General features: G+C 40.6%; 1 protein-coding gene across 2 annotated transcripts in view; it reads left to right on the forward strand.

Moving 5' to 3' along the window:
• Positions 1 to 1358: 1358 nt before the first annotated feature.
• The window catches only part of TDRD3 (tudor domain containing 3), a 103910-nt gene continuing 79917 nt past the window's right edge, over positions 1359 to 25351 (forward strand). The window contains exon 1 of one of the 2 annotated variants that reach the window (XM_082772460.1): positions 1359 to 1550. In XM_082772460.1, coding sequence (XP_082628586.1) covers positions 1510 to 1550 — 41 coding nt within the window. In that variant the 5' untranslated portion in view covers positions 1359 to 1509. The remainder of the gene's footprint in view (positions 1551 to 25351) is intronic. The other variant, XM_082772461.1, reaches the window with a different exon arrangement.

Consider the following 25351-nt stretch of genomic DNA (forward strand, 5'->3'; position numbering starts at 1 on the left):
TTTTTCTGCATCAAGTTTTTGTAACTGGTTCGAAAAAAAAAAAAAAAAGTGTAAATTATTGAAAAACAGGAGCCACGCCGGACAATCTGTGTGTTGGCAACAAAACCTTTGTCCAAGAGTTTATATCTGTATATTACATAGGACGATTCAATGCAGTATGAATAAGGACAAAGCATATAGGAGACAACAGTGTTGGTCAGTACAGCAGAAGTCACAGCTTGTGACATGTAAATCTTCTTCTGAGTGATTGGTAGTCAGTTTGGCAATGCCAGGCTTTTGGGTGGATAAAAACAAACAAACAAAAAACCACAACAACAACAAAAAAAACAGCAAGTTTTGATTTGAAGAAGAACGAAACTTGCAACATCCCAAGGATGAGAATGACCCATACATAATACACAAAGTTGGTACCTAAGTTTTGGAACTTCCATACAGCACAAAAGAATTAACATTTGACATTGTCTGGCTACGGCACATAGACACGATTGATTAATGTTAATTGTCATGGTCTTTCAAAAGGCAGCCGCACTGACCTGCAGGCAGAAACCTTGAGGACCAAGACTAAGATAGGCATTTTCTTAACTGATGACCTGCTCACATTCTTTTTTTTTTTTTTTTTTTTTTTTCTTATTTCTTTGAATACTAGAGCATATAGGTAAAGAAAAAAAAACCAAACAAACACTTTTTGTCAATTACTGAAGTAGCCTGAAGTAATGAGATACATATACCAGTGAAAATGAAAAAAAAAGTGCCATACTTTTAAGTTATAAAAACCCATTAAAAAGGCAGACCATAAAGTTCCATGCTCATTTCAGGGCAAAATATTAAGAGAGACACAAACGTAGAAACAGCCTCTTTTACATCTTGTTGCCCCGAAAACCCACTTCTTACCCCACCACCCACCCCGAGGACATCGAGGGGACTCATCCTACCCGACGATATTAGTGCTACCCGTATTTATTTACACTCTTCCCACTGGAGATAAATGAGGTCCTCGGCCACCCCCTTCCCCACACAAATCCCGACCAGGAGCCGTGCGAGAGCGGCTCCGGGCCGGAGGCTCCGGGCCGAGGGACCCGGGACGGCCGGTGCCACACGGCAGAGCCCCGCCGCGGGCAGGGCCCCGCCGCCATCTCCTCAGCCCTTCCCTTCCCTTCCCCGCCATGGCGTCAGCGGCTTCCAGCCGGGCTCCCTCCTCCCCATAGCGGCCACACGGGGGTGTGGAGCGGGGCTGGCGCCGGTCGCGGGCTTTGTTCGTCGCTGCCTGCGCCGCCTCCTCCCCTTCCTTCCCCCTCATTTTTTTTTATTTTTTATTTATTTATTTTTTTTTTCCCTCCCCCCCCCCCCCCTTTCCCTTCTCGTCCCTTCCCTCCATCGCCCTCCCCTAGCCCGAGAGCCGGCCGGGCCGGCTGCCCGGAGCGGGCCGAGGGGCGGGGGGGGAAACCGAGCGGGCGCTGCCCGCCCCGGCGGCGGCGAGCAGGCAGGCAGGCAGGCCGGGAGGGAGGCGCCATGGCCGACAGGGCGAGGGCGGCGCTCGGGGAGTCGGGCTGGTAAGTGGGGGCGCCCGCCGCCATGTCGCGGGGGCCGGACCCGGACCCTGCCGTGTCCCGGGCACGGCGCCGTGGCTCCCGGCCCCTCCGTTGCTTGCTGGCTTTGGGGCGTAACTCGCTATATCAGCGCGTGCTGCGGTGGTGTTTTATTTATCCGTTTATTTATTTATTTTGGGGTGGGGGGGCTCGCTTCTTTTGTGTCTCGACTCGCGCCGTGAAGCGCTCGATGGCCGCCCCCCCCCCCCCCCCTTCAGGCTCCAGCCCCCCCCGTGTCCCGGCGGCTCCCCACGGGTGTGTGTGGGGCCCTTTAGGCCTCTCCTGTTGGCCTTTGGGGCCAGCTGGGGCCGGGCCGGTGTGTGCACAGCTCACAGCACGGCTGGCAGGGGGCTTTTTGCCCCGGGACGTGCCCCTGCTGCCTGCCTGCCCTTCTCCCGGGTCTGCACCCTCCTGGCTGAGGGCTGTGGCTTTGGGGTGGCGTTGTTCCTTTTAACTAACCCTGTGGTGGTCAATAAGGTTGGACAAGTGGAGTCAAACGCTTGAGGCTTGAAGTCAGGTTTTCTTTTTCTTTTCTTTTTTTTTTTTTTTTTTTTTTTTTTTTTTTTTTTTTCTCCCCAGTTAGTCCCGAGTTGAACGTTTTGTGTGCTTTGGAAGAGCGCGCTTCAATGAGTCCGAATAGTGCTATCTCTGCATCTTGTTTGCTAGCCTGGAGGCTTTTTGGCACTATTGACTAGAAGCGGATTTATTTATTTTTTAATTGATCAGTGTAGTTCCCTTATTAGTCAGCACTCTGCCTCCTTAACGACTGGCAAGTCGTTCTCAAAGCAAAAGCTCCTTGTTGATTACCAAGGCGCAACACAACTTTGTTTAGCTGTAATTGAGGAAAAACTGTTTAACTTAAAAGAGAAATGTCATTACTTCCCATGGCATTTTGTGGATGTTTTTACTGCGATGTTTAATCTAGTGGCTTTGCTGGATTGTGCTTTCATTTATGGCTAACACGTAAAGCACTAAAACAGCATCGTGTGGTTTAGGTAGTTTCTCCAGCATTGCTTTGTGATAATACTAAGCAGGCTGGGAAAACTAGCGTCTTTAGGTCTGGATGAGTGTATCATGTTTCAAAAATACTGATCTAAGCAGTTCTAGAGTACACAATCCTGTGACTCCTGCCTGTTGGTGAGCTGAAAGAATCAAAAGTGTTCGTGCTAACTTTCATAAGATTAGTTTTCTTAAAGGGAAGTGTTGGCTGTAACTTGATGCTCACACCTCTCCCCTATACTTACTGCTCTTCAAAAAGGAGAAAGGTTCCATAAAAGTAACTTTTACTTTAGTGATTTTTCTTCTCTTGCTTTCTATTATACATCCAAAATTTTATCACATAATTTTCAGTTCTTGGGTGTCTTACCATATAGTCAGTTGATTGAGGGCCATGGGTAAACTGCTTTTAAGGATTGGCAGTCCAAAATATGAGGTGCCCCCTGAAGCTCTCTGTTACTCCACAGTGTTTGCCTCTGTCCTTGGGGCATATTCTGTTGAATGGCAATAAACACTTGTTACTCTTGCAGTGCTGCCAGGTGCGATCCAAAGACAGTGACTGAAATATGATCGGGCAGTAGTGGGATGATACTCTGGTATGCTGGAGTTATGCCTTGGCCTACTTGGATTGGGAAGGGCAGCATGAATGCTTACACTTTTGAGGAGGAGTGGAAAAGGAAATAATGCTTCAGAAACCGTCAGCAAAGTGTTCTTGTCCTTGAAAAAATAACGTAGGCATCAATGCGCTTCAGTGTTCTGTTGCTCTTATGCATGTGACTTCTCTATCCGCTTGTTATTAGTAGATCTTAAAGTCATAACACGTGTGACTGAGCCTTAAGTTGTGATATTTGATGCAGTAGATTTCTCACTATACTTGACTACACGGGTGGTTGAATCACTTTCAGTCCCAAACTTATTCCTAGTGTTGCTGTCTACTCATGTCAAAGTGGTATGTTTTCTAGCACAAAAGTGGAACTGAGTTTATGCATTGACTTTGGTCCACATTTAAACTACTGCAACACCACTTGGTGTTCCAACAAAGCAAACTGTTTTTTGGAAGAACGTTGTTCTTCCAAAGTTGCAAATCTTCTAGTTTGTAAGATACTGCCTATTCCAACCAGATTTGACCGTAACTTTCTTAGAACTTTAAAGGTAAGAAAAGTGGTAAGAAAAGTTGATACAGACACATGCTTGTGTGAATTTCTGCAATTATTTTTTTTGTTATAACTGAATATGAAGTAAAGTTATTTTTCAAATAAAGCATTAACAAAACTTAGTTAAGATAGTATTACATATATTTATATATTTTATTTATATATATTTCAAGTCGGTGTTGTTAAAGTCATCCACTGCCCTGGAAATTTGTAATGTTTGCCTTTTAAGTTTGTTTCAGTATATCAGTTATGGTTTTTAAGCTTCTGAGAGATAAAGTTCCCCTATGTAGTAGATGTAAGAGTGGTAGCTAAGGTAGCTAATGAATGTTTTTTTTTTTTTTAAAGTTTACTTATTTATTTACTTTGTGGTAGTGTTTCATGAAAGTGGGTGAAAGGCCCCTGTAGTGAGCATGCAGAGCTGTTTCCCTGAAGAGAAGACGTCCTTGTCTTCAGACTTGCACATTTAGACTTGCACACTGACCAAGTCTTTAGACTTGCACATATTTTGAGGCTACTTTTCCTTGCAAACTCCCTTGGGTGCTGCTTCTCAGGATGTGATACTGTCTCCAACTTCAGAGCTCAGATAAGGTGTGTTTGTATTACTTTGCAGTGGAAAAGTTAATCTGCCTTGGAACATGAAGTTCTGTGTTAACTTTTTTTTTTTTTTTAAATTATCAGACACGCAAAGAAAGTTGCCTTCTTGTATTGTGATAGTTCTGTTCATGAGTTTTGGAACCAAATTTCCAGTGTTCACATTAAAATATAGGCCTAAATGGAACAGAGTTACAGAACCCAGTTTTCTTACTAGCTGTGGAGTCCAAAAGAACTGCGGAGTACACACTCCTTATGCAAACCATGAATCACAGAACAGTTCTCTGACTTGCAACAACAATTTTTGCCTTTGGAAGTCACCCAGGTTTCACTTCATAAGAGAAGTTGACAGCCCAGAGCTTCTTCAATGTCCTAGATCTTCACAGAACTTTGGCATTTTGATGTAATAAATTCCAATATGTTTTTGAAAACAAGCAGTGTGTCGTGCCCTACTGCAGGTTTAGCTGCCCCTGGTCTCAGGTCTGATGACTGATCTCTGAACATGGGAGAGAAAGACATGCAAACTGGATAGCTAAAGAATTCCTTAGTACAGCTAAATGTACAAGTGAGTTGCTTGTTGAGTAGTACAGATTATTGCAGTGTAAAAATTAGTAGGTCTATGGGAAAAGCACATAGTCTTGTAAAACTTCATATATTTTTCAAAGTTATGTAGACAGTGTTCTGACTATAAAAGGTTATTTCTGGAGATGAAGAAGAATCAGAATTGTATTTGTTGTTTGGAAACAAAAGAGTAGTGTTTAGAAGTCCATGAGAAAACTTCGATCAGTGTAATTTTGGTTTTATATGTTTTGTAAATGAAAGCTGTGTACTTGGTGTATGCTGAGCTACTTTAAATTGACTTTCATCTATTTCAGCAAGTAATGTGCTGCATGCTGGGTAACAGTTGATTTAAGTTAGTCTGTTGTAACCCTTTCCTTATAGGACTAATGACAACATGATCCAAGCTCTGAAGCAAAGGTAGGGAATGCCTGCAGGGACAATCTGACTCTTCTTTCTAAGAGCGCAGCAGGAATTTGGGGAAGCAGTTGGTTCCAGGATCCTGCAAGGCAATCTGCTTTTCCTACACGTTGTTTTGCTGTTCCGCTGAAGCTCCTTTGGCAGGCATGGCTGAATTTGGTCCCTGCATATGGAGCAAGCTGAGTCTGGGTAGAAAATGTCCCTTAGACACAGGGATAACAATGATTCACAGGGGAGAAGCATCTCTGTTTTGGGTTTCTTAACACCACTGTATGTTTTTATGAGCTTGGGTTGGTACTGTGAAAGCTCGAAGTGCTGGTAAATTGTAGCAAAGTAAAGTGCTGCAATCATTGCAATTTTGCATTTTTTTGTTTTTGTCATTCACATGTATCCCTTACTGTCTGGTGTGATCGGTTTGATTCTAGCTCGATCACGAATAGTGGGTAGACATAAACTGAATTCTTGATGTCATTGACAATCTGGAGGAGCAGAACAAGTCCAGTGTTGTACCTTCTGTTAAGGGAGACAAGAAACTCCTTTTAAAGAGGCTGTTAAGTGGTAACAAATGAGTGATATTGGATGTAATCTTACGAGCTTTTCCAATAAACTGGTATATGGCTATTATTAATGGTTAAAAAGCAGCGCAAAGAAAGCTGTTGGGAATTTTTCACAAAGAATAAAATAACTGTTAAGTCATTATGTATATGAATGGCGTGTCCTAATTTTTAGCGGTATGCGCTAATGTAATTGTCCCAGCAGAGCAAAGGTTTTGTAGACAGTGAAAAAGTAAATGAGAGGTGTGGAAGGTCCTCTGTGCTGGGAAGATGGAGATCTTTAGTCTGAGAAACAGAACAATAAGGGGAGAGGTGACAGGGGTCTGCGAAATCTGCAGAGCATACAGAAATGATGAATAGAAAGCAAGACAGCTATTTTTCTTAACACAAGAATTAGGCCACCCAGTGAATTAAACGTGCTAGTTGATGAAAATTGAAGTAGCTTCTCAAGCAATGTGTAATTAAATCGTGGAACGGAATTGGCACGTGCTAATTTGGAGCAGAAAGATATAAGGGAGGTAAAATACAGAAATACATATTATATTATAAAATACAGAAAAATTCAAGTGGGTTAAAATATGAATTTGACAAAATCAGGTAGGGGTAGATGCATTGAAAGTGTAACTCTGGGATGGAGCTTATCTACTAGCCCTCAAATAGCTGGAAGCCAGGAATTACTCAGGGCACTTTCAGATACTTGCTGTTTTACATTCTTTATCTGAATCATCTGCCTCTGGCCACCCTTGAGGAAGGGGAACTTCATTAGACCTAGACTGGTTAAGTGTGAGCACCATTTCTGTTCTTACTTTTCTGTTGTAGGTAAGTGTTTTTCACACTGCAGTCTTACTGAATAAAGGTCTTTTTCCTTTTAATTGGGAGTGGGAGTTTTGAGACAAATGAACAGGGCCTTGAGAAATAGGACAGAGAAGCCAAAGTGTGGCAGTCCCCTTTGCACCCTGTCTCCGTTGTGATTTCTGCTGTCTTATCGCAGCTCAGCCTCCAGGATTTTATTAGCTGCTGGGAGAGCCTCTCCTGTCACCTTGATATACCAGATCTCAAATCAATTTATACACCCTTCTTGGGAACGTAGCCTTTATCTGCTGGCTTCCTCTGAAGAGTCTGCTAAGAAGCTGAAGCACTAGCATGAGATGTCCTTGACTTAACAGAACTGTTGCAATTTGAGTGAAGAGTATGAAGAATATTGCTACTTGTTGAGTAAAGGGTTCACAGTGGAGGGGGAAGAAAAAGTTTTAGTTTACATGGAACAAATTTAAAGGTGGAAGTTGTGACGGACAGTTTTCCAACACCCATCTTTTCAGTGGCCTTGCTTTTTTTTGGTGTAGTGTATCTAAGGTTGATTGTCTCCCATGAATGCTTTCTGTAGGGGCATGTAGGCTTGTCTCCTTTTTGAGACTTTGGAGATGCTGTGTGTATTTAATCTTACTTCAGAAGTCACATAGTCATGGAAATTTGTAGGCTTTGCTTTCTTTTTGAGGTGCAGATAAGGCCAATGTCACCTAGAGGGTTTGACTCGTAGTAGTTTCCTTCTTCCTGCCTCTTTGTCCACATGCTCTTTGACCTAATGTGAAACAGCGCACGTTATCCCAGAGACTGAAATGTCTGCTGAGTTTTGTAATATTTTTATCAGTTAGTCTACTGATAAGCTAGTTGCTATCAGCACTTAAACAGGGTAAATGGATGGAGCTTGTTACACAATGACTTCTGGGGGCTGATTTCCCTCTTCCCTCTCACAAATCTGACTGGAGATTAAAATTGTTGGTCAGAAAGCCTGCACCTTCCAGAACGTGGAAATTTCAGACATCTGGACTAGTTGTTGGTTATAAATGAACAAGGTGTCGGAAGAAAGCCCTTTGCAAAGAATTTGCTTCCAGAAAGCATGTTCTGAGACTTGAGACCTGTGGGTTTGAGACCTCGTGGGTTTGCTCTGTGCAGTTTGTGTGCTCACACTTCTCAGATCCCGGACCCCTGAGCAGAGAGCTGTTGGGAGGGTAGCTGCCCATTTTGGGGTGAGGTGGTGCTGTCATTCGGACCATGAACAAACTGGTGTTCAGTGGGGTTTTATATTTGCATATTTTACATAAGTGTCACTTCTTCTGGATAAAATATGGTTTAACATAGTAATACATGGAGGAGTACGTAGAGAGACAGCAGCTGTCCCGAAGCTTAATTTAACAGGTAGAATTACGCTTAGAAATGTTGGATTTTAAATATCCCGTACAATTAGTTGATGCTTCATGGTTTGCTTGTTCTGTGGTAGTTGCAATAATATAGTTAAAATAAATTTAACCGAATCTCCAAGCTGTTCATGTTGTACATATTTTCAAGAGTAGTACATTTTCTGCTTTTTCAGAGCAAAAGGAGGATGTTGAATTCCAATATAATTAATTCTAGTACTGCTGATGGAAAGATGGAAAGGCTCTCTGGGGGAGGCGAATAGTATGTGAGTGTTTCTAATCAGATTGCATGCACTTAATATAATGCAGAGTTGCGAGGTGTCAGAATTTAGGAAGGCTGGGCAGCTCTAGGACTGATGTACAACCTTCGATGGAGCTGCTTTGTGCTCCTAAGGGAAAAAAGAAGTTGCTGTCTTAAATCATCTTTGCATCACTGGTAAGTAATTGAAGCATGATGGGCATTCTTGCAATGGGATCATTTTGAACACTTCACTTTGAGAAGTTTAGCATAGGTATTAGAGATAGGAGTAACAACACTGACAGCACGAGGCTTGTTCTGAGTCAGAGAGCCGCCTGCTGACATCGTGTGTGCTGCTTGGGGAGCGTGGTCAAGATCGGCTTTTCCTTTCCTGCTGTTTGCCTCATACAGTGCTCCAGGAACAGCCAGGAGCGTCTCCTGTTGTGTCACGTCTGGAAAAAAGCTGTTGAGGAAAGCCAGCAGAGGAAAAAGCCATGTGTATTCAGACAGTTTCAAGATACTCTCGGTGCGCTGTCAGCTGTGTCATTGGCACAGGCCCAGCCTTAGGATATTTGTGTTCAGTTTAACGCCTCGGGGTGGCTGCCAACGTTTTCCTGGGGAAATATGAGTGAGAAATAGTATTCACAGCTTGTATCTCAGGAGAAGGAAAAAAAATCATTATAAAAAGAAAGACAGCCCTCTTTATGTTGTGTGTTTTGTATGTCCAATTGTGTTGGTCTGTTACAAATGACGGAGGGTCAGATCTCCTCAAGGAGCAAAACAGGATAGAGCTCTTGTCCAGTGCTTTCTGGCTGCAGGGACTGTTTGTAGCATCCACCATGTCACAGCAGTGCCACTTGCTAAAAGGTTATCTTAGCCAGCTTTGGGGCTAGCGAGGTTATCTTGGACATGTCTCTGTATGTTACTTGGTAAAATCTCTAGATTTAATCTCCAGATTTAGGCTTGACGGTTTTGTACTACCACCATTACTGCCAGATAACCATGTGTGCACTTATCACAGAATCTCTCTTCGATTAAGTAGTTGTGTTGAGTCACGTTAACATTTTTTGGGGGAATCTGGTGAAATTTTACTCTGCATTTTGCAACAGTAAAAGAATATAACAATATATAGTTACCTCCATATTAAAATACTTTAATAGATGTAAATCAGGATATGTCATTAAAGCACAGGCCAGAAGTGCGTACTGTCCAGGTTCCTTACCAAATGCATTAATAACGTTATTTCCATGTTTTGTGAAAATACAAAGTCACTTACTTAACCCTGGTATCGATGGCAATATACTGAATGCGGAAAATACTACTTTAAACAGCTAGATCATCTTGTTAAGTATTATTTCTTCACAGAAGAGTAGAAATTGAAACACCATTTGTTATGGAAGCATGTTTACACTTTATTTTGGGTGATGTTGCCGTAATTACTGTGAGGGCTGTTGTGTGGTGGGGATTGGGGAAGCTTCCAAAGGCATTAGGGTAGTGTGAGTTTGCTGGGGGATAACTTTTTTATTTGTTAAATCGAGATCCTGCATCCAAGACTGCTTGAAATGCAATGCAGAGGTGTTAAATCCTTAATTACTTTTTAGAATGGTAATATTAATGAAGTATTACATTTTCCAACTTCTTAGAACATGTTCTGTTTTATAGATGAAAGTGTTGCAAGTGCTGAGGTTCTTGTTTAGCTGTTATTTGGAGGGGAGAGAGGAAGAAAGTCGTTGAAGGAACTGGAGAGAAGGTGGGTGGTTTCCAGGGGTCTGGTTCTGACGCTGTGCATGGCAGTGGTATCTGAATGAGTTACGTTTTCTGTTGAAGTGATGAGCTGCTTGGGAGTGCTGAGAGGGCACTTATGTAAAAAACATGATCCATCAAACACGTGCTCCTTGAAAACAGACTGGATAATGAGCACTGTCATGATTCTTGGTTTGCAAAACCTATTCGCTGGGGTGGCTTTTAATGCAGATGTAACAGCCCTATAACATATGGATATAAATCTGTGTGATACACTTATGTAATTATTGATAGTCAGGAGAGTTGCAGTTCAGCTAGTCAAAGAAACAACCTTGGGGGGATTCTGCCTTGTGGAGAGTACTTCCTAAGTTCCTCTGCAACTTTTCGATTGATTGTTGTCTATGCTGCTTTTATTTATTTTTTAGGTCCAAAATAATAACTTTTTTTTTTTTTTTGTAACTATGACATTCCAAGTAACTGAAGGAAGCAGATGTATCAAGTTGTATACTTAATATATACCTGATATTCAAAAGCTAAACCAGTCTGGTTTATTCTTATTAACTTTAAAAAAAAAAAAAAAGTGCTATAGTAAAACTTTGCTGCTGTAGCTCGAAGCATTTTAATAAAAAATACTGCCAGGGAGGGAAAGTGTTCATCTGTTTACATGTTCAAACTGCAGTTACGGGTAACTGACTTCTGTTTAGCAGTAATTTGGCTGATCCTCTACAGACGTATAGCTGTAAGTCTGTGGTTAAACGGTATTGCGCGTGCAGCTGATAAAGTGAAACTCAGAAATAGTTTTGGAAGCCCTTTAATGGGTGCAGTAGTGTTTTCCAGTTTTAGAAATATATGAATCTGTGGCTGTAGGCAGTTACCTTCTTCGATCGTTATTAACAAGGCTGCATTTACCAATCTGCTGGCGCTCTTCAAGCTTTTCAAAGAGTTGCTTGTAAACGCAGTTTTAGTGTGCTCTTTTACATTGCACAAGTATGCATCTCTATACATATCTTGAGTGATTTTTTTGGTAAATGTACTACAAATCTAGTGTTAAAGGTATATAGAAATGGCTACTTTATCATAAAGTAGAATAAAAAGAAACCTGCCACTTCTGCCTGGTTAAAAAATTACCCGCATGCAGGAACATGTGATATGCTGAGTTAAAATTATGCAATGATTGTAATAGGTATATCTGTATTTTAAGCATCAGTGACCACAGCTGTAAAAAAATTACTTTCTGCTTGGCAATTTCAGTTATAAATACACCTCTTTGTCTCAGTGATGAGTACTCATCTTTCATCCTTGTCTTTTCAGTAGATTATAATGTCATTTGTTGTCTGTTTTGATGTTTAGGAGGGAGGGATGTCTTCAAAAGTTCTGTTTTTTTACTTAGTGCACTAGAACCAGTTCTGTAAGAACAGTTCCTCCCTACAGCAGCTATTCTTGGGGACTCTGGGTTGGTGATAAAAACCTGTTTTAAATATTTCAAATACAACTGGAGTCATTTGCTTAGCAACTTGCTTTGTGAGTCAGCAGACACTGGGGATGTTAAGCTTCTATTATTACTGAAATTAATACGAAGTGTCTTCGAGCAGAAGTAGTCCAGCTCTTTAACTGTGATATGGAAGATGTGCTTTAATAACAAAATACCAATTAATAATGTTTCCAATTTTCATTTTGTAGTTTTATGGTTCAGTGCTGTTTTTCTCTGGTAATAAAGTGAGATTTTACAGCTTGAATTGAGAAATATTAATTGTTTCCTTCATGAGTACTGTTGATAAGCTAAATTAGGCGATTAAATATGATCAAAATTATATTTGAACTACTAAAAATATAATCTTTTGTTACTCATATGCATGAACAGTGTATGTTACTTATTCCAGTCTCAGTATCATTAATTTTTAAGTATCATTGCTGGAAAAAAATACAAAATAGTGGTTGGAGGAAGCATTTTAGGGAACTACTTTGTATAAAGATGCCAGGTTTTACTTTCTTTTGAGACACTCAAAATATAAAAAGCAAAGCAATCAACCAACCAGTTTGGAAGAGGCCTCTGGAGGTCATCCCAGTCCCACCCATTGCTCAGAGCAGGACTGACTCCTTGTTGGATCTGCTTGCTAAAGGTGTTGTCCAGCTGAGCCTTGAGTATCTGCAAATTGGTCTGCTCCTCTGCATAGCCACTCTTTGGTAAGATTTTTTTTTCCTCCCCTATGTGTAGTGGGAATTTCATGTGTTTAAGTGTTTCTCTCTCGGATGCTGTCATGTCACTCCACACTTCTTGGAATTGTCTTTGTCTCCTTACACTGTCTTCAGGTAATGGGGGGAAAAGTTAGAACCTCCTTTGGCCTGCACTTCTCCAGGCTGAACAAACATTTTAAAAAAAAAAAAAAGCTCTCACAGATTCTCTTCCTTTGACATATACTCCAGCCCCCCAAAAATCTCAGTGGCCTGTCTCCAGTTTTGGGTCTTCTCCCATAATGGAGATCCCTGAAACTGGGTACAGTATTTTGGATGTGCCTTTGCACTGGGAGGAGGGGATCAATCACAACGCCTGATTAGCTGACTGCAAAATCTAATAACACCCCAGTATGTTTTTAGTCTTTTACCACTGTATGGGCACACTGATCCATGCTCAAATTTTTTTGTTCATCATGATCTGCTTTTTGTCCAGCCGTTCCTCCACCTTAGTTGTTGCAAGGGATATGGCTCAGTGCTCACTATTGAGCTGTGTCATGATCCTGTTGGCCAAGGAACCACTGTGGTGATGCTTCTTACCTACTCGTGTTTTTACCAGCATATCATTCCCCTGTGTCCACCTCCCCTGAAGGGGGAAAAATGGTCATATTTCCCACTGAAAAGCATTGTACATCTATCTGTTTTAGACTGTGCAGCGTTTAATGTAGTTTTGACATGCTTATACAAGCTTAAGCTATGGTAATGTGTAGTAAAAGAACTGATGTACCACTTCATTACAGAAAATGCGATGTGTAGAATGTAAGTACTTAATTTGAACCATTACTGGAATGCCTTTTTTGGTCTGGCAGCTACTTAAACTTCTGATTTATCAGATTTATGAACTTGAGACTAATACAAAAGTTGAACAATCTCTTCATTTTGTGCAGAAGTAGTGTTTTGAGTGAACTTTGCTACAGATCCAAGAAACGTGAATTGTTCTGTTCCCACGCACGTTATTTCTTGCTCAGTCTCTACAGCTGATGATCTTGTGCTGTCCTTTGCTGTGTTAATCAAAGTCTGTCCCAATATTGTGGCTCCAGTCATGCCCAATAACTGATGCCTATAGAGCAGCCTGAGAGTGTGGCAGACACACAGAGATAATTCCTCAGAATGTTTTCCCAGCTTTTAGCTATTGGTTGTTCAGCAATTTCCTCAGAGGGATGTTTCCTTTCTGTTAAATAGATCTTGATATATTTCTTCTGGATGGATCTGTGCAGTTGTTTTTTGAACCCATGTAAAATTTTAGTAGCCACAGAATATTTCAATCAATATTCTTCATACAATGTTGTATGAAAACCCCTTTTCTTAAATTTGCTGTATTTCCTTGTTGCTAATTTAGAGACACCGAACAACCAATCCATTTTATCTCCTTAATATTACTTGTGGCCATATAGATATGTTTAAACCCCTTCTTCAGCCTTTTTCATAGTGAAGAACCCTATTCTGTGTGTACTAAATCTTCAGAAGAAAGGTGTTTTGTATTTGATCCAATTTGTACATGTCAAATTAAGAAGGGTGGACAGAAAACAGGATCCTCAAAGCAGGGAGAGTTTAGGTAAATATGTGATCTAACAAAGACAGGGAGAAAGAAGAAAATGAAGGCAGGTACATTATAGATATGTATTATTCAGTCTTTATCATTACAGAGGGAAGTACGAAGTGTCTGAAAATGTGATGTGATACAGAAGTGGTATTTTTTACTCCCCCCTCTTCTCAGCAAAAAAGTTAATTTACAGCTTATTTAGCTAAATGTAATGCATGATAAATTACGTGCAAGTTTCAAAATTACAAGTGCGTGGTCTTTGATTGCATGGTGCCTTTTGGCCCCTTGGGTATATGAACCTTGACAGAAGAGTGAGTGCAGGAGTGTGAACACCCATTTGCAATTACAAGATGCGGGGCTTGGCTTATACAGGCTTTTATGAGACTTGGTGGGTATGTTAAACATGCGGAGTAAGATCTAGCTTTATCATGCTACCTCTCCCTGTGAAGACAATACGCCTGTTCTGCTTCTCACCAGATGAAAAGTGTGATCAGTTGCTTGTTCTCAGCAGGGAGGCAGTTGTTTCTTGAGATGCCTTATCTAGGCTCTTGCTTGTCTGTTTGCATCCATTGAAGTCCTGACCCCATCACATACCACGATGTGTGTTTTTCTACAGAATACAGATACGCATTTCACTGTGTACTGTTTAGCTTAATATTACTATAAAATAAATATTTTAAATTAATATTAAAAAAATAAAACAAATTAGTATTACTTCCTAAATGTACCACACACTTGATTTCACTTTCAATCAGAGTTTTATGGCATAAACTTCAAGTAAATTGTGTATTATGGTAAGTAATTCCAGTTTTGAGTCATAGTGTCAAATGATTACTTGGCTTGATGAAATAAAAAGCAAGCTGAAAATAAGCTTTTGAGAGTTACGGTCATCTGACTGTGCCCTCCACTCCTAAAACTAAACTCATGAACTTTCCCCTTTGCGTCCTGTGACTGTTTGCTGCACTGCCCTTGGTGCCCTCTAATGCCTGTGTACTATCATGATTTCAATTCCTTTTCACCTGTCCTACCCCGTAATATGTTTGGCTTCCTCTCACCTAACCCTCTGGCAAGCATTGATGTGTGTTATGGCTGTTTTGGAGCTAGGCAGGTGCTTCAGTTGACCAGTTGATTGCTGCTGCTCAAAGTGGGTGAGAGCCAGGTTCTGTTTCCCTTTTCCACAGTCCAACTGCAGATTTTCCTATGTTTTACTTCTACCTGGCAGCTGATTTCTGTGAAACTTCAGGGAACTTGGTGCCTGAGACCTCTGCTTCTCTCAAATTTGGCTGAAATTTGCATGCCTGATTTGAATTTGTCAGTGTGACAGGGCTGCTGGACAGACTCCATGAATATATAATCATCATTTTCTAGGGGCAATTGAATTCCGCTGCATTTTAAAAACTTTTTGGTTTGTTCAGTTAAATGAACATGAAGAAACTAGACTTCACGTGAGAAGTGTTTGCTTTTTCAAAGCACTGAATGCAGAAGGAGGGAGGATAAATTTGGCAAAAGTGTCTGTTACTTCCCTATGCTCATTAGTTCAACAGATACTGTTTCAGAATAGGTGAAATGGATAGCTCAGGCCCTGGGGATTTGAACCATCTATTCTGGGACAGTGCTCGGTCTACTACTCTAGAAATACTCTTTCTTCTTTGATGCCATTCCACTTTTTGTAAATAATCAAACTTCCTTGGGAGTTGTCTCAGCATCTCAGGCAAAATACCTCTTAGGGTTAGTGAGTCAGTCTGGTGTTTTTTTCCCCCTTTGTCTCTGTGTGTATTTTAACCTCTGGAGCATTTGGACCATTTCTTGAAAGACTTGTGAGACATAAAAAGCTTTTTATGTATGTCTTGAAAGATAAAATTTCAGAGGGTGCAGAAAGGATTTTATCAGAATTTGTCCAAAACAATAATGGCTAAGAGGTAGGTGTACTTCTTTTATAGCGTTATTGGCAGATAATTATTCTGCAAAGCATAAGAGAATAATTTGGAAGAAGATTCTCTTCATAGCAAGCAGTAGCTTTAGTGCATCTTGTCTTGATTGAAGCAATGTCTTAAAAATAATTAAGACCAGGGTGTTAACTTGAAGTTTGAAAAACATTTTTTCCCTTTATGAGGAGGCACAGTGACTTGTCCTAGCTCTCAGTTAGTCATGTTGTTCTCTTTCAGAAAGCAGAAGTTAGGAACTTAACTACTCTCTTTATTTTGCTCCTCTAGATTTTTCTTGCTACTACCCATCTCTTGTGTGGCAGACATCACAGCAGGTGCATACTACAGTGTTTAGCTTTCAACTCTTCAGAGGGAAGTAGATTGGAATTTAACTGTGTGTAAAAATTGTAGAAAAAGGGGAATCTGAAGTAGGTGATGGGAGGGGGATGAGTATTCATGAAGAACTACGATTAATTTAAAGTTTCATTTAATCTGTGATACACTGAAAAGCTAACGAGAACATGGGTGTCCTGTCACCACATTTCTACATTTGCAGGCGTATTAACTCCAGTCAAATAGCTCTAAAGCAAGAAGAGAAAAAGCAATAAAAAGGCAGAAAAGGAGAGGAAAACATTTTAACAAAGCAACAAGTTTTCTGACAAAACTGGATACTTACCTATTTACTACAATAAAGACTTCGTGTTGTTCTGTTCTTTTTAGATACCATTTCTGAATACTGTTGAAAGAGCACAGGGCTTCAGAAGGCAACTGAATGGCCTTGGTTGAAGTGATACCAGCAAAAAATAGGGTCTTCTGGAGGGTGGTTTTATTTTTTTTGGTTGTTTGTTTTCAGTTTCTTCTAGCTTTGCTGTTTGTCCTTATATGTCACTTCTCATGGCCCTTTACGTTTCTTTGTACCAAAGCTTGAAGTGTTTGGTCTTATGAGCTGTTTAAAGAGATTTATTTTTTTTTCAGTCAAAGGAAAGCTGCAGTAAGTAGATGCTACTGATGGCTGAAGCTGGGTGTCTCAGGTACAACATCTCCGGTGTTACTCCTTGTACAACACCCCCCACACTGTGGCTTGCTCACAAGTTATCACATCTCACCTCACTGGTAGACACAGGTGGAGCTGTGAATACGCTTGTATTTATTGTTGGATAGGTTTTGCTTATGTATCGTCACGTTACCTCCAGAAGATAGAGCTGGAGTTCAGTTAATCCATTGAACTTTTGGGTCGTAGGAGCAGCACACAGTGCTTCCCCTCGTGAGGGAGCTGCAGGCTGCCATGAGGCCTCCCCTCAGCCTCCTCTTCTCCAGGCTGAACAAACCAAGGAACCTCAGCCGCTCTTCATACGTCTTCCCCTTCAGACCCTTCACCATCTTTGCCCTCCTTTGGACGCTCTGTGATAGTGAGGAGTTAGTGCTGCTTGTGGAAAAACAAGATAGTGCCTGGTTCAGGAAAGAAAACGGGTTCTTTGAACACCAGTGTGTGGACAAAGCAGGCTTGAGATCGGTGCTCTGTGTGATGTGGATACTTGAACAGACTTAAGAACGTGAAAGCCAAATTTCTTGTCAAACCATTTACCACAGAGAAATTAACAGAGGGTAACGGAGTAATAGCCTTGCCGGAAGCCTTGCAGGAAGTGACTTTCAATCTTTCAGAGGGTTATCTGTAATGCCAAAGAGATGGGGGCAGTCCTCTTTAGAGACGGACTCAAGACTCACGTTCTCGTGAGGAATGTAGTCTTGAGGAGAAGTGGGGTAGATCCTTAACGAAATCTGTAAAGACAAGTAGATGAGCATGAAGGGTAAGCACAGTGAGTGTACAGGAAGACAGAGTCCCTTACTGTGTCGCTTGGGTAGGCATTTACAGCTTATTGATCAAGTATGGAGAAGGGAGAAGAGAAATGTCTTGCATACAATCTTTCAGTTGATTGCATAAAAATACGTTTCTGTGTCTGGTGTGAGTTAGAGTTCTGGTTTATAGAAAACATGTTTGAACCTCTAAGGTCCTGAGGAAACTTTATAATGTGTATTTGACATTATGAAACAAAGAAAATGCTACATGTTGCCCAAATAAAGCCAGATACCAACCTGCCTGTAAGTATATTCTCAATATACTTAGGAACGTATATTCTTTACCTGCCTCCCACTAGCTGTTATCAAGTCCCTCTGTATCACTTCTCCTTAATTGTGGACAGTGATTGAGAGGAGACTGATGCTTATCAGGTACAGGAGGCTGGGTGGGAAGTGGGAGGGTGTTAATTCTGCGTAGGGATGGATCCAAGCAGGGCTCCAAGGAGAGCTAGAGTGCGTATTTTCAGGTACATGCAGCTTGTGGCTATTGTACATTCAATGCATGTTCCCAAGTTCAGAGGAAAATACTATTTGCTCAGAGAAGAAGTTAGTTTCAAGCAGGGCATTTAAAGCTAATGTTTTTTTTTTTTTTTTTTTTTGACACTTTTAGCCAAAATCTTGCTGCGCTTAATTCTGTATCGTGAAGGGAAGGTAATGTCATCTCACCTCACAGAAGCACTTGAAGGCAGGTTTAATTATTTAATATTTTTCAGATGAATTCTCTGAAACCCTAACAGTAATAATAATAAAAAAAGCTTAGGGGGAGCATAATTTTGTGTTGAGTGTGGAGTACAAATAACAGCTGTTAAAAATAAAGAGTGCAGATTATGGTATTGCCTTTGCCCGAGGTGAAGTGTGTGTGTGTGAGGTCCTGTGGAAATGTTACCATGTCATGAATGACTGAAAAAAAAAGACTGAGTTTGACCTTGATGTTTAGTTTTCTCTCTTTTCTAGTATTGTCTTTGAAACCCTACTGCATTTTTAATATACTTTCATGTGAAGTAATACATAGTTTTGAAAGCGACCTGTAGATTTTCATTATATCTATATATATTATATCTGTGTGTTATTAAGAACTTCATTTTCTATTCCTGAGTTTTCTGTCTAGATGTGAAAGTGTGGTTATAAAGTTGACTTGAGAGAAGTAAGAGAGGCTTTACATTATTGCTACTATTAACTAACTGGCTGCATGCCATTTGCTGCAAACTTGTGGTAGGCAAAATAGAAGTTCAGGCTGACATCTCTTCAGTGAAAAAAATAGTGGCAATTTTTGCTGAAAACAAACACATGCATTCGCAGAAGTTCAGAGGCATTACAGTTCTGTACGTTATTCAGCTGCTATGATTTTCCATCTCTAGTGTATCTCCCTTCTGAGGCAGTCATTTAGTAAAGTCTCATCTGTTTGAGGAGAGCTTTTTTTCTTTTAAACAGTGTCTTTTTTTTTGGAGGGGGGGAGGAGTGGGGATTGCTCGCTTGTTTGTTTTGTTTGGATTGCTCTGGAAGCAACATAGGAACAGAAAAAACAGCCTCATGCAGAAGAATGAGGTTTGGTGAGAAGGGATCAAAACAAGATAAGTTTATTGGTAGAAGTTTTTGTGTGGACCAGATGCTTCTGTCACCATGCTTTTAGAAATGTTTTTGTTGAAACTTTCACTATTGCTGTTTTAGAACCACTCCAGTACTGAACACACGGTTAACTTTGCTGTGGTGTTCCTGTTGTTACAAATCTTATGATGTGGCTCGTTTTTGGAGGAAGTAAAACTAAAAATGAAAGCTGTACTGACAGTTAAGGATTTGGTATAGGGGAATAATAGTTTTGGTAGGGCAATTTGAGAGCTTTTACTGAGCTTTGCAAGTATTTGCAAGTCCCTTAATTTTCAGGGTAACAATGGAAAAAAATATGTACATTTCTCCATTTTTTTTTAATTGAAAAATACATGCTTTGGCTTGCTTCATTTATGCAAAAAAAAAGAAGTTTTTCAGGATTGTTATAGAATGGAAGGTGAGATATTGCATGTTTTGTATCTTTACTTACACCTTTTAAGCATTTTAAGAAGGAACAAACAGGAGAAAAAAAAAAGAACAACAAACAGTCCTAATAACAGATGATCAGCACTCAGGAATGCGTGCTCCATTTGTCATAGCTACAGGGAGAGGCTTTTTTTTGTTACTGTACTTGCTGACGGTAAAATATTCTGGACTGGACTATGTGAGCACTTTATGGCTCTTGTCATCCTGTTGGCTGTGAGAGCTGCTCTAGCGCGTGTGCTTGGAGGTGACGATCTCCAGAAGGGACATAACTCAGGCATTCTCACTTCATGCCGTCTGACTTCGGCATGCTTCGTGAATCTATTGCAGCACTTGGTGCTGTAGGTGTAAAGGTAACTTAGTGTCTGAAGCAGCTGGAATTGTCCAGATAAATCCATATCATTCTCGTGAGGCAGCAGGTCCGGTCATCAGAGTGTAGGACAGTAATATGATTCAGTACCTTCTTGGGCACGTCCTCTACAAGGCTGTCTGTGGAGTAGCACTTTCCATCTTCCTATTAGAGAAGAGAGTAGGAAAGAGTGTAGCTCCTCCTAAGAGAAATACTTTTTTTTTTTTTTTTTTTTTTTTTTTTGATGTTCAGAGAACAGGAGGGGATTTCCTTGGATTCTCAGAAGACTTAGGATATGTTTATATATATTTTTAATTCTTTTAATTGCTATTTCTGGGCAAAGAATTTCTTTTTTTTAGTGTTAAGATTCTGTTTGTTTTGCAGACTGTATCTTCCATCCTGACAAACCAAAAGGCACTTTTGCCTTTGTATATTGGGTAAATCTTAAGCTGTGATTCAGAAATTTGAGCTCATGATGCCTGTTGTAAAGAATGCATAGTTAGGAGTTGCGCTCCAACAGCAGACATGAAGTTTAATTCTCTGTCCAAACTCAGTTATCTAAAAATTAGATGTCCATATTGAGCAGGTTGCTCTTAAGTCTCCATTAAATTTACAGAAATAATTACCTCCAAAGGGCCATTCATCTCCTTCTAAGCCAGGTGCCCAAGGTAAGAAAGACAAATTGCTGTGGGGACTGCAGACGGAGCAGGGAGTGCCTCGTTTGGATTCAAACAGCTTGAAGGGCCCCTGCAGCTGGGGTCACTGAATCTCACCAGTTTTTCGGATGGGTCTGGTGTGGTTGCAGGTTCCACAGCTAGAAACCCAAAGAAGCATATCTATATATATATATATATTTTTTTTTTTCTAAGTGTATATTAGCCTTTTCTGTGTGCCTCTGAGGCTCTGGATGACTTGCTGCTGTTTGCTTCACCCTCTGGTTTTGAGGGCCCAGCTCAGAGGATCCGTGGCGGTTGGTAAAATGTTCCTCTCCACCTGAGCTGTTTTTAAAGGAGCATTTGTTGTCTGGCTTGTTCAGGCTGTAGCTAAGATGGATGTGTAACACAGCCCAGTGATTTTTATTTATTTATTTTTGGACTGTGGTCGACAATATTAATTGGTTTTGCTTTTTAATTATGTTTTTAATTATAGCAACAGATGTAATAAATCACTGTATATAAAATCAACACTCTCTCTTGTGCCTTGGAGGATGCGGAAGAAGATGGCAGAGGAAGGAGTGTGTTTTGTGCGTGTGGTCCTTGCAGTGTTTCTGCACAGGAGGTGTAAATACCCGTCTTGCTTTCCACGTTTAGACATGGATTAAAAAGACTACAAAATCACTCATCCAAATATCCACCTTCTGCTTCGAAATGCTTCCCACTTCAAATTCAATCTCCCCTTTGGTGTTTTTACGAGGCAGAGAAATGTTTTTATCGCTCCTTTACGAGGCAGCTGCAGCAGAGGCTCTGCTACCTGGCAGGTACAGCACGAGGCTTACAGCAGCCCAGCACACATCCGAACTGGAAGCTGTCGGTGTCTCAGGTGGTACTAGATGCCTTAAGTCGTCTGAATGAAGGTTTCAAGATCCCTGTTACTGGAAGAGCTTAATTTTTGGCAGATTTTTGAAGCATTTGATTGCCCCCAATTCTCTGGGGAAAAATAAAATCTTCAACCTGAACTGAAAATTTTTTGCATGATTTCTTTATTAACATTGGCTCATAAATGATGTTATTTTCTTTATAGGAAACTTCTAAAACTAAAAAATAGCTTTAAAGAAAGAAAATATAACTCTTTTTTTTTTTTTTTTTTTTTTTCAGACATGGCTTCTCTCATATCTAAAACCATGCAGCCTATCCTGTTACAATCCTGATGTATTTTGACTTGGAGAGTAACAGCTTGGGGCTGAAGTTTTTGGAGCTCACTGTGCTGTGACTTGACATGACAGATGTTACTTTGTTTATCGATAACAGCAGAAATATAGGAATATTTAATTGCAAATGAAGTAAATGCTTGTTTTAATGTATTGCAGTTCATTTTCCACAACTTAGTGAAAAAAATTCTGACATTAAATTATGTTTGTAGTTTTTCTCCTGTACTTACGCAAGACAATTTAAGGCTAAGCTAGATGTGAAAGTTTTACTTCCTAATTAAGCTGGTGTAATTGATATGGTAAACCTTCTGGATGTGCAGCTTCTAGAGGAAAGGTATGCTGTGGTGTGATCACCTCTGAAAATAATCAGATTGCTAGTTAGGAATGATGCTGCATAACCTCGAGTTCATAAATCCTGAGATTGTAAGTCATCTGTATTGTAATGGAGCAAATACTTTGACAACAGTTTCTATGTTGACCTCTGTGTGTAGGAATATAAAACAGTGACACCAAAAACTTCAGGGTGTTACCTGAACTGGGCTGGTGACAGATGTGAGTAGGGTCACAACAACCAGCAAAAATCTTTGTTTTTTTCCCCTCTAAATAAATCAGAGCATTGGTTGAAAATGATCACAGCTATAACCATAACAAAATGGTTTGTATTTCGTACTGAATACTGGATGTGAAACTGAAAGTTACTTTTCATAATATTAAAACACCGGACAAGGATAAGAGTCTGAGAAATGTAGTTGAGGGCTCTCATGGTGCTCTGTTGGTAGGACACCCAGTCCTACTTTTTGCCATGTGTACAATGTTTCAAGGCAAGCTCAGGTGAAGATAAGAATTGGCTTGAATTAAATTTCCAGAAATGTCTTGTTTTCTTGCTGAGAAATGCTTGTGTGGTGTTTTTGTTTCTCTGTTGCTGTTTCGAGGCATTGAATTTGTTGTATGCTGCATGTCCCTGCTCAAAGGACTGTCTTTGAAAACTCTTCTTCCAGGCTGTCAGTTACTGTAAGAGCCTTTTGCTGCCTAATAATTTATCTTGGTTTTGGATCCAATCCAGTGTAAGTCTTGAAAGAAAAGCCAGCTCTGTGTTTTTTTTCTCCTTCATCTTGTGTAATTTCTGTGTTTTTTGAATGCTCTGAAACCTTATATTTTGTCTTTACCCTTTTATCTGTATTAACAGTAGCTGTCATGCATGTGTTTCTTGTCAAGATGCATGAACTGTGGAAAGAAATGAAATTCCAGCTCAGTGAGCTACTGTGAATGACTGCTCTTTGTGGCATTGGCTTCCAATGCAGGGATCAGCATGTTTCTGTTAACCCAAAGCTGTTTTTGCAACTTAGGAACGAACCAAAGAGCAGCTAAATTTCCCTGTTCGTTTACTTGCAACGAGCCGTTTAGCGTTGATTCACCATTACCATTCATAGTCTGCAGCTCGGGTAGGAAACAACAATTTTGTAGAAGGATAAAAGTAATGTACATATAGAATTACTGCCAAAATCTGTTTGGAAAGAGGTGATCAGTGTATAAACAAATCTTATGGTGTATCCATAGTGTTATCCAGAGGACTCTTTGAAAGTGAAGTGTTTTTGTCTGTAGTAGCGGTGTTACTGTAGCTAGTTACTGTTATTAGAGATGGGCCAAGGGTAAAAAGAGAAGTAAGGTTTATAGGAAGAGGTAATGAATTAGGAGAAATTGAACAATCCTTTGGGCTGCAAATCCTTTCATTAGTTTTTAACAATGAGCAAAATGTGAGGTAAACACAGATCAATGTAGCTACAGTTGTTGTTGGATCAGCAGCTAAGCTTTTATTTATACCTCAGGTCTTCCGAGAGAAAAGGGAATTCAGCACCCAGGAGGCAGAGGGAGGAAAAGATGGGAGCAGGGGCGGTCTGTCTTTGAAGATCGAGCCTGAGACTTGGAGGTTGGGTAGCTGATTTATGAAGGAGGTTCTCCTTCGTGTCTGTGAGTTCTTGGTATTGATTGCCTGAATTCCTTCTAGGGTGCAGTAGTTCAGTTTCGTCTGTGAAGTTTTTCTTCTATACATTGAACCTCTCAAAATGCGAGCGTACCTTTGCTTCGCGTGCCGTGGTTCCAGGAATCAGATAAATATTCAGGAACGCTGTACCTGTGTGTAAAATCGGGAAGTGGTGTTCTGAGATGTTTTGCCATGGCATGCCCTGAGCAGAAGGGGATAAACTTCAGCATACAGGAGCATATCTCCAGCAATGCAGAGCTGTTACGGTATGCTGGAAACTAACTTGCTTTAGTGTGTTCCCTTTGTGCTGTGGTAGGATGAGAAGTAGTTCTTTACTCTAACACAGCTCAGGCTAACAAGTGAACATTTCTCTTCTTGAGCTGTAGGAGGGCAGGTTAGAGCCAATGTTTTTAATTCACCTTGATACAAAGCTTGACAAATGTCCTTTAAGAAGTATAGATAAGTCCGGACTTTCCAGTGAAAATCAGTCAGCTCCTGGGAGTTCATAGGGGCTGGGCTTGGGGAAACGTGCTGAATTGCCTAACGAGCTTACAAAAGGGCTTTCACAAACTAAGATATTTTATAGCACAAATACAATGCTTTGTTAAATGAAGGAAGGGAATTAATTTACCTTCTGGAGATAAAGGTGGCTGTAGCTGCTTGAACTAACTGTAAGCTGCTAATTTGATGGCAAAGCGTGCTATGTCTCCATAGAAAAGATTGGAGCTGCCACTGAGAGGTTCCAGATAATCTTTGCCCCGAATTTCACTGCTACAGATAGGCATGGTTTCTTTTTTTTTCCCTTCTTTTTCTCCTGGGAAAGACACATTTATTCTTCTCTATTGTACTGGCTCAGCCACCTGAATTCGTCATAGCAATAATTTTGTTGTAAGGTGCTGCCAGCAGCCACTTGGCTGCCATCCTGCAACAAGAATAGCCTGCGTCGAGTTCTGCTGCCAAGCTGTGTGTGGGTTAACCTTTGTAACCCACCTCAAATAAGCACACGCCGTCTGCGTGGAACAAATCTGGCCTATTTATAGGAATATTCTGCCTGTATTAGGTGGCTGGCATGCAAGCTGTGGAGTTCACGTCTTTAGCAGTTGTTGCCAAGAAGCTTCCTCACTTTGAGGTAATGTCACTGAGAAACTACCCTCGAAGAAAGTAAATCCTCTTTTTGTCATGTGCATTAAGGAGTTACAGGTCATGCCAGTTCGCTTTCATCTGATATATGACCGGAGTGATAACTGACAAACTTCAAGTGAAGGATGTTGTGACCTGTGATCCAGGATGTCGTGGGAGGACTGTAAACACGGCTGAGCCTCCTGCAGGCTCGCATCAGTTAAACACCAAGGGCTGTACGTGAAGGCCAGCTCTCAAGATAGACCTGTGGTCCAGCCATTAGCAATTAGCATGCAGGGGAAGGTCAGATGACCAAATGCTTTCCTAAATCTGAACTGTAGGACAAGTCTTTCAAGAGAAAAGTTAGTAAAGTGTTCTTCTTTTTTCTCCCCTCTAAATCCACTTGAAGTAGTGG

The sequence above is a fragment of the Aythya marila genome (genome assembly GCF_965140915.1).
Source record: "Aythya marila genome assembly, chromosome: 1".
In the NCBI taxonomy this organism is placed as follows: domain Eukaryota; kingdom Metazoa; phylum Chordata; class Aves; order Anseriformes; family Anatidae; genus Aythya; species Aythya marila.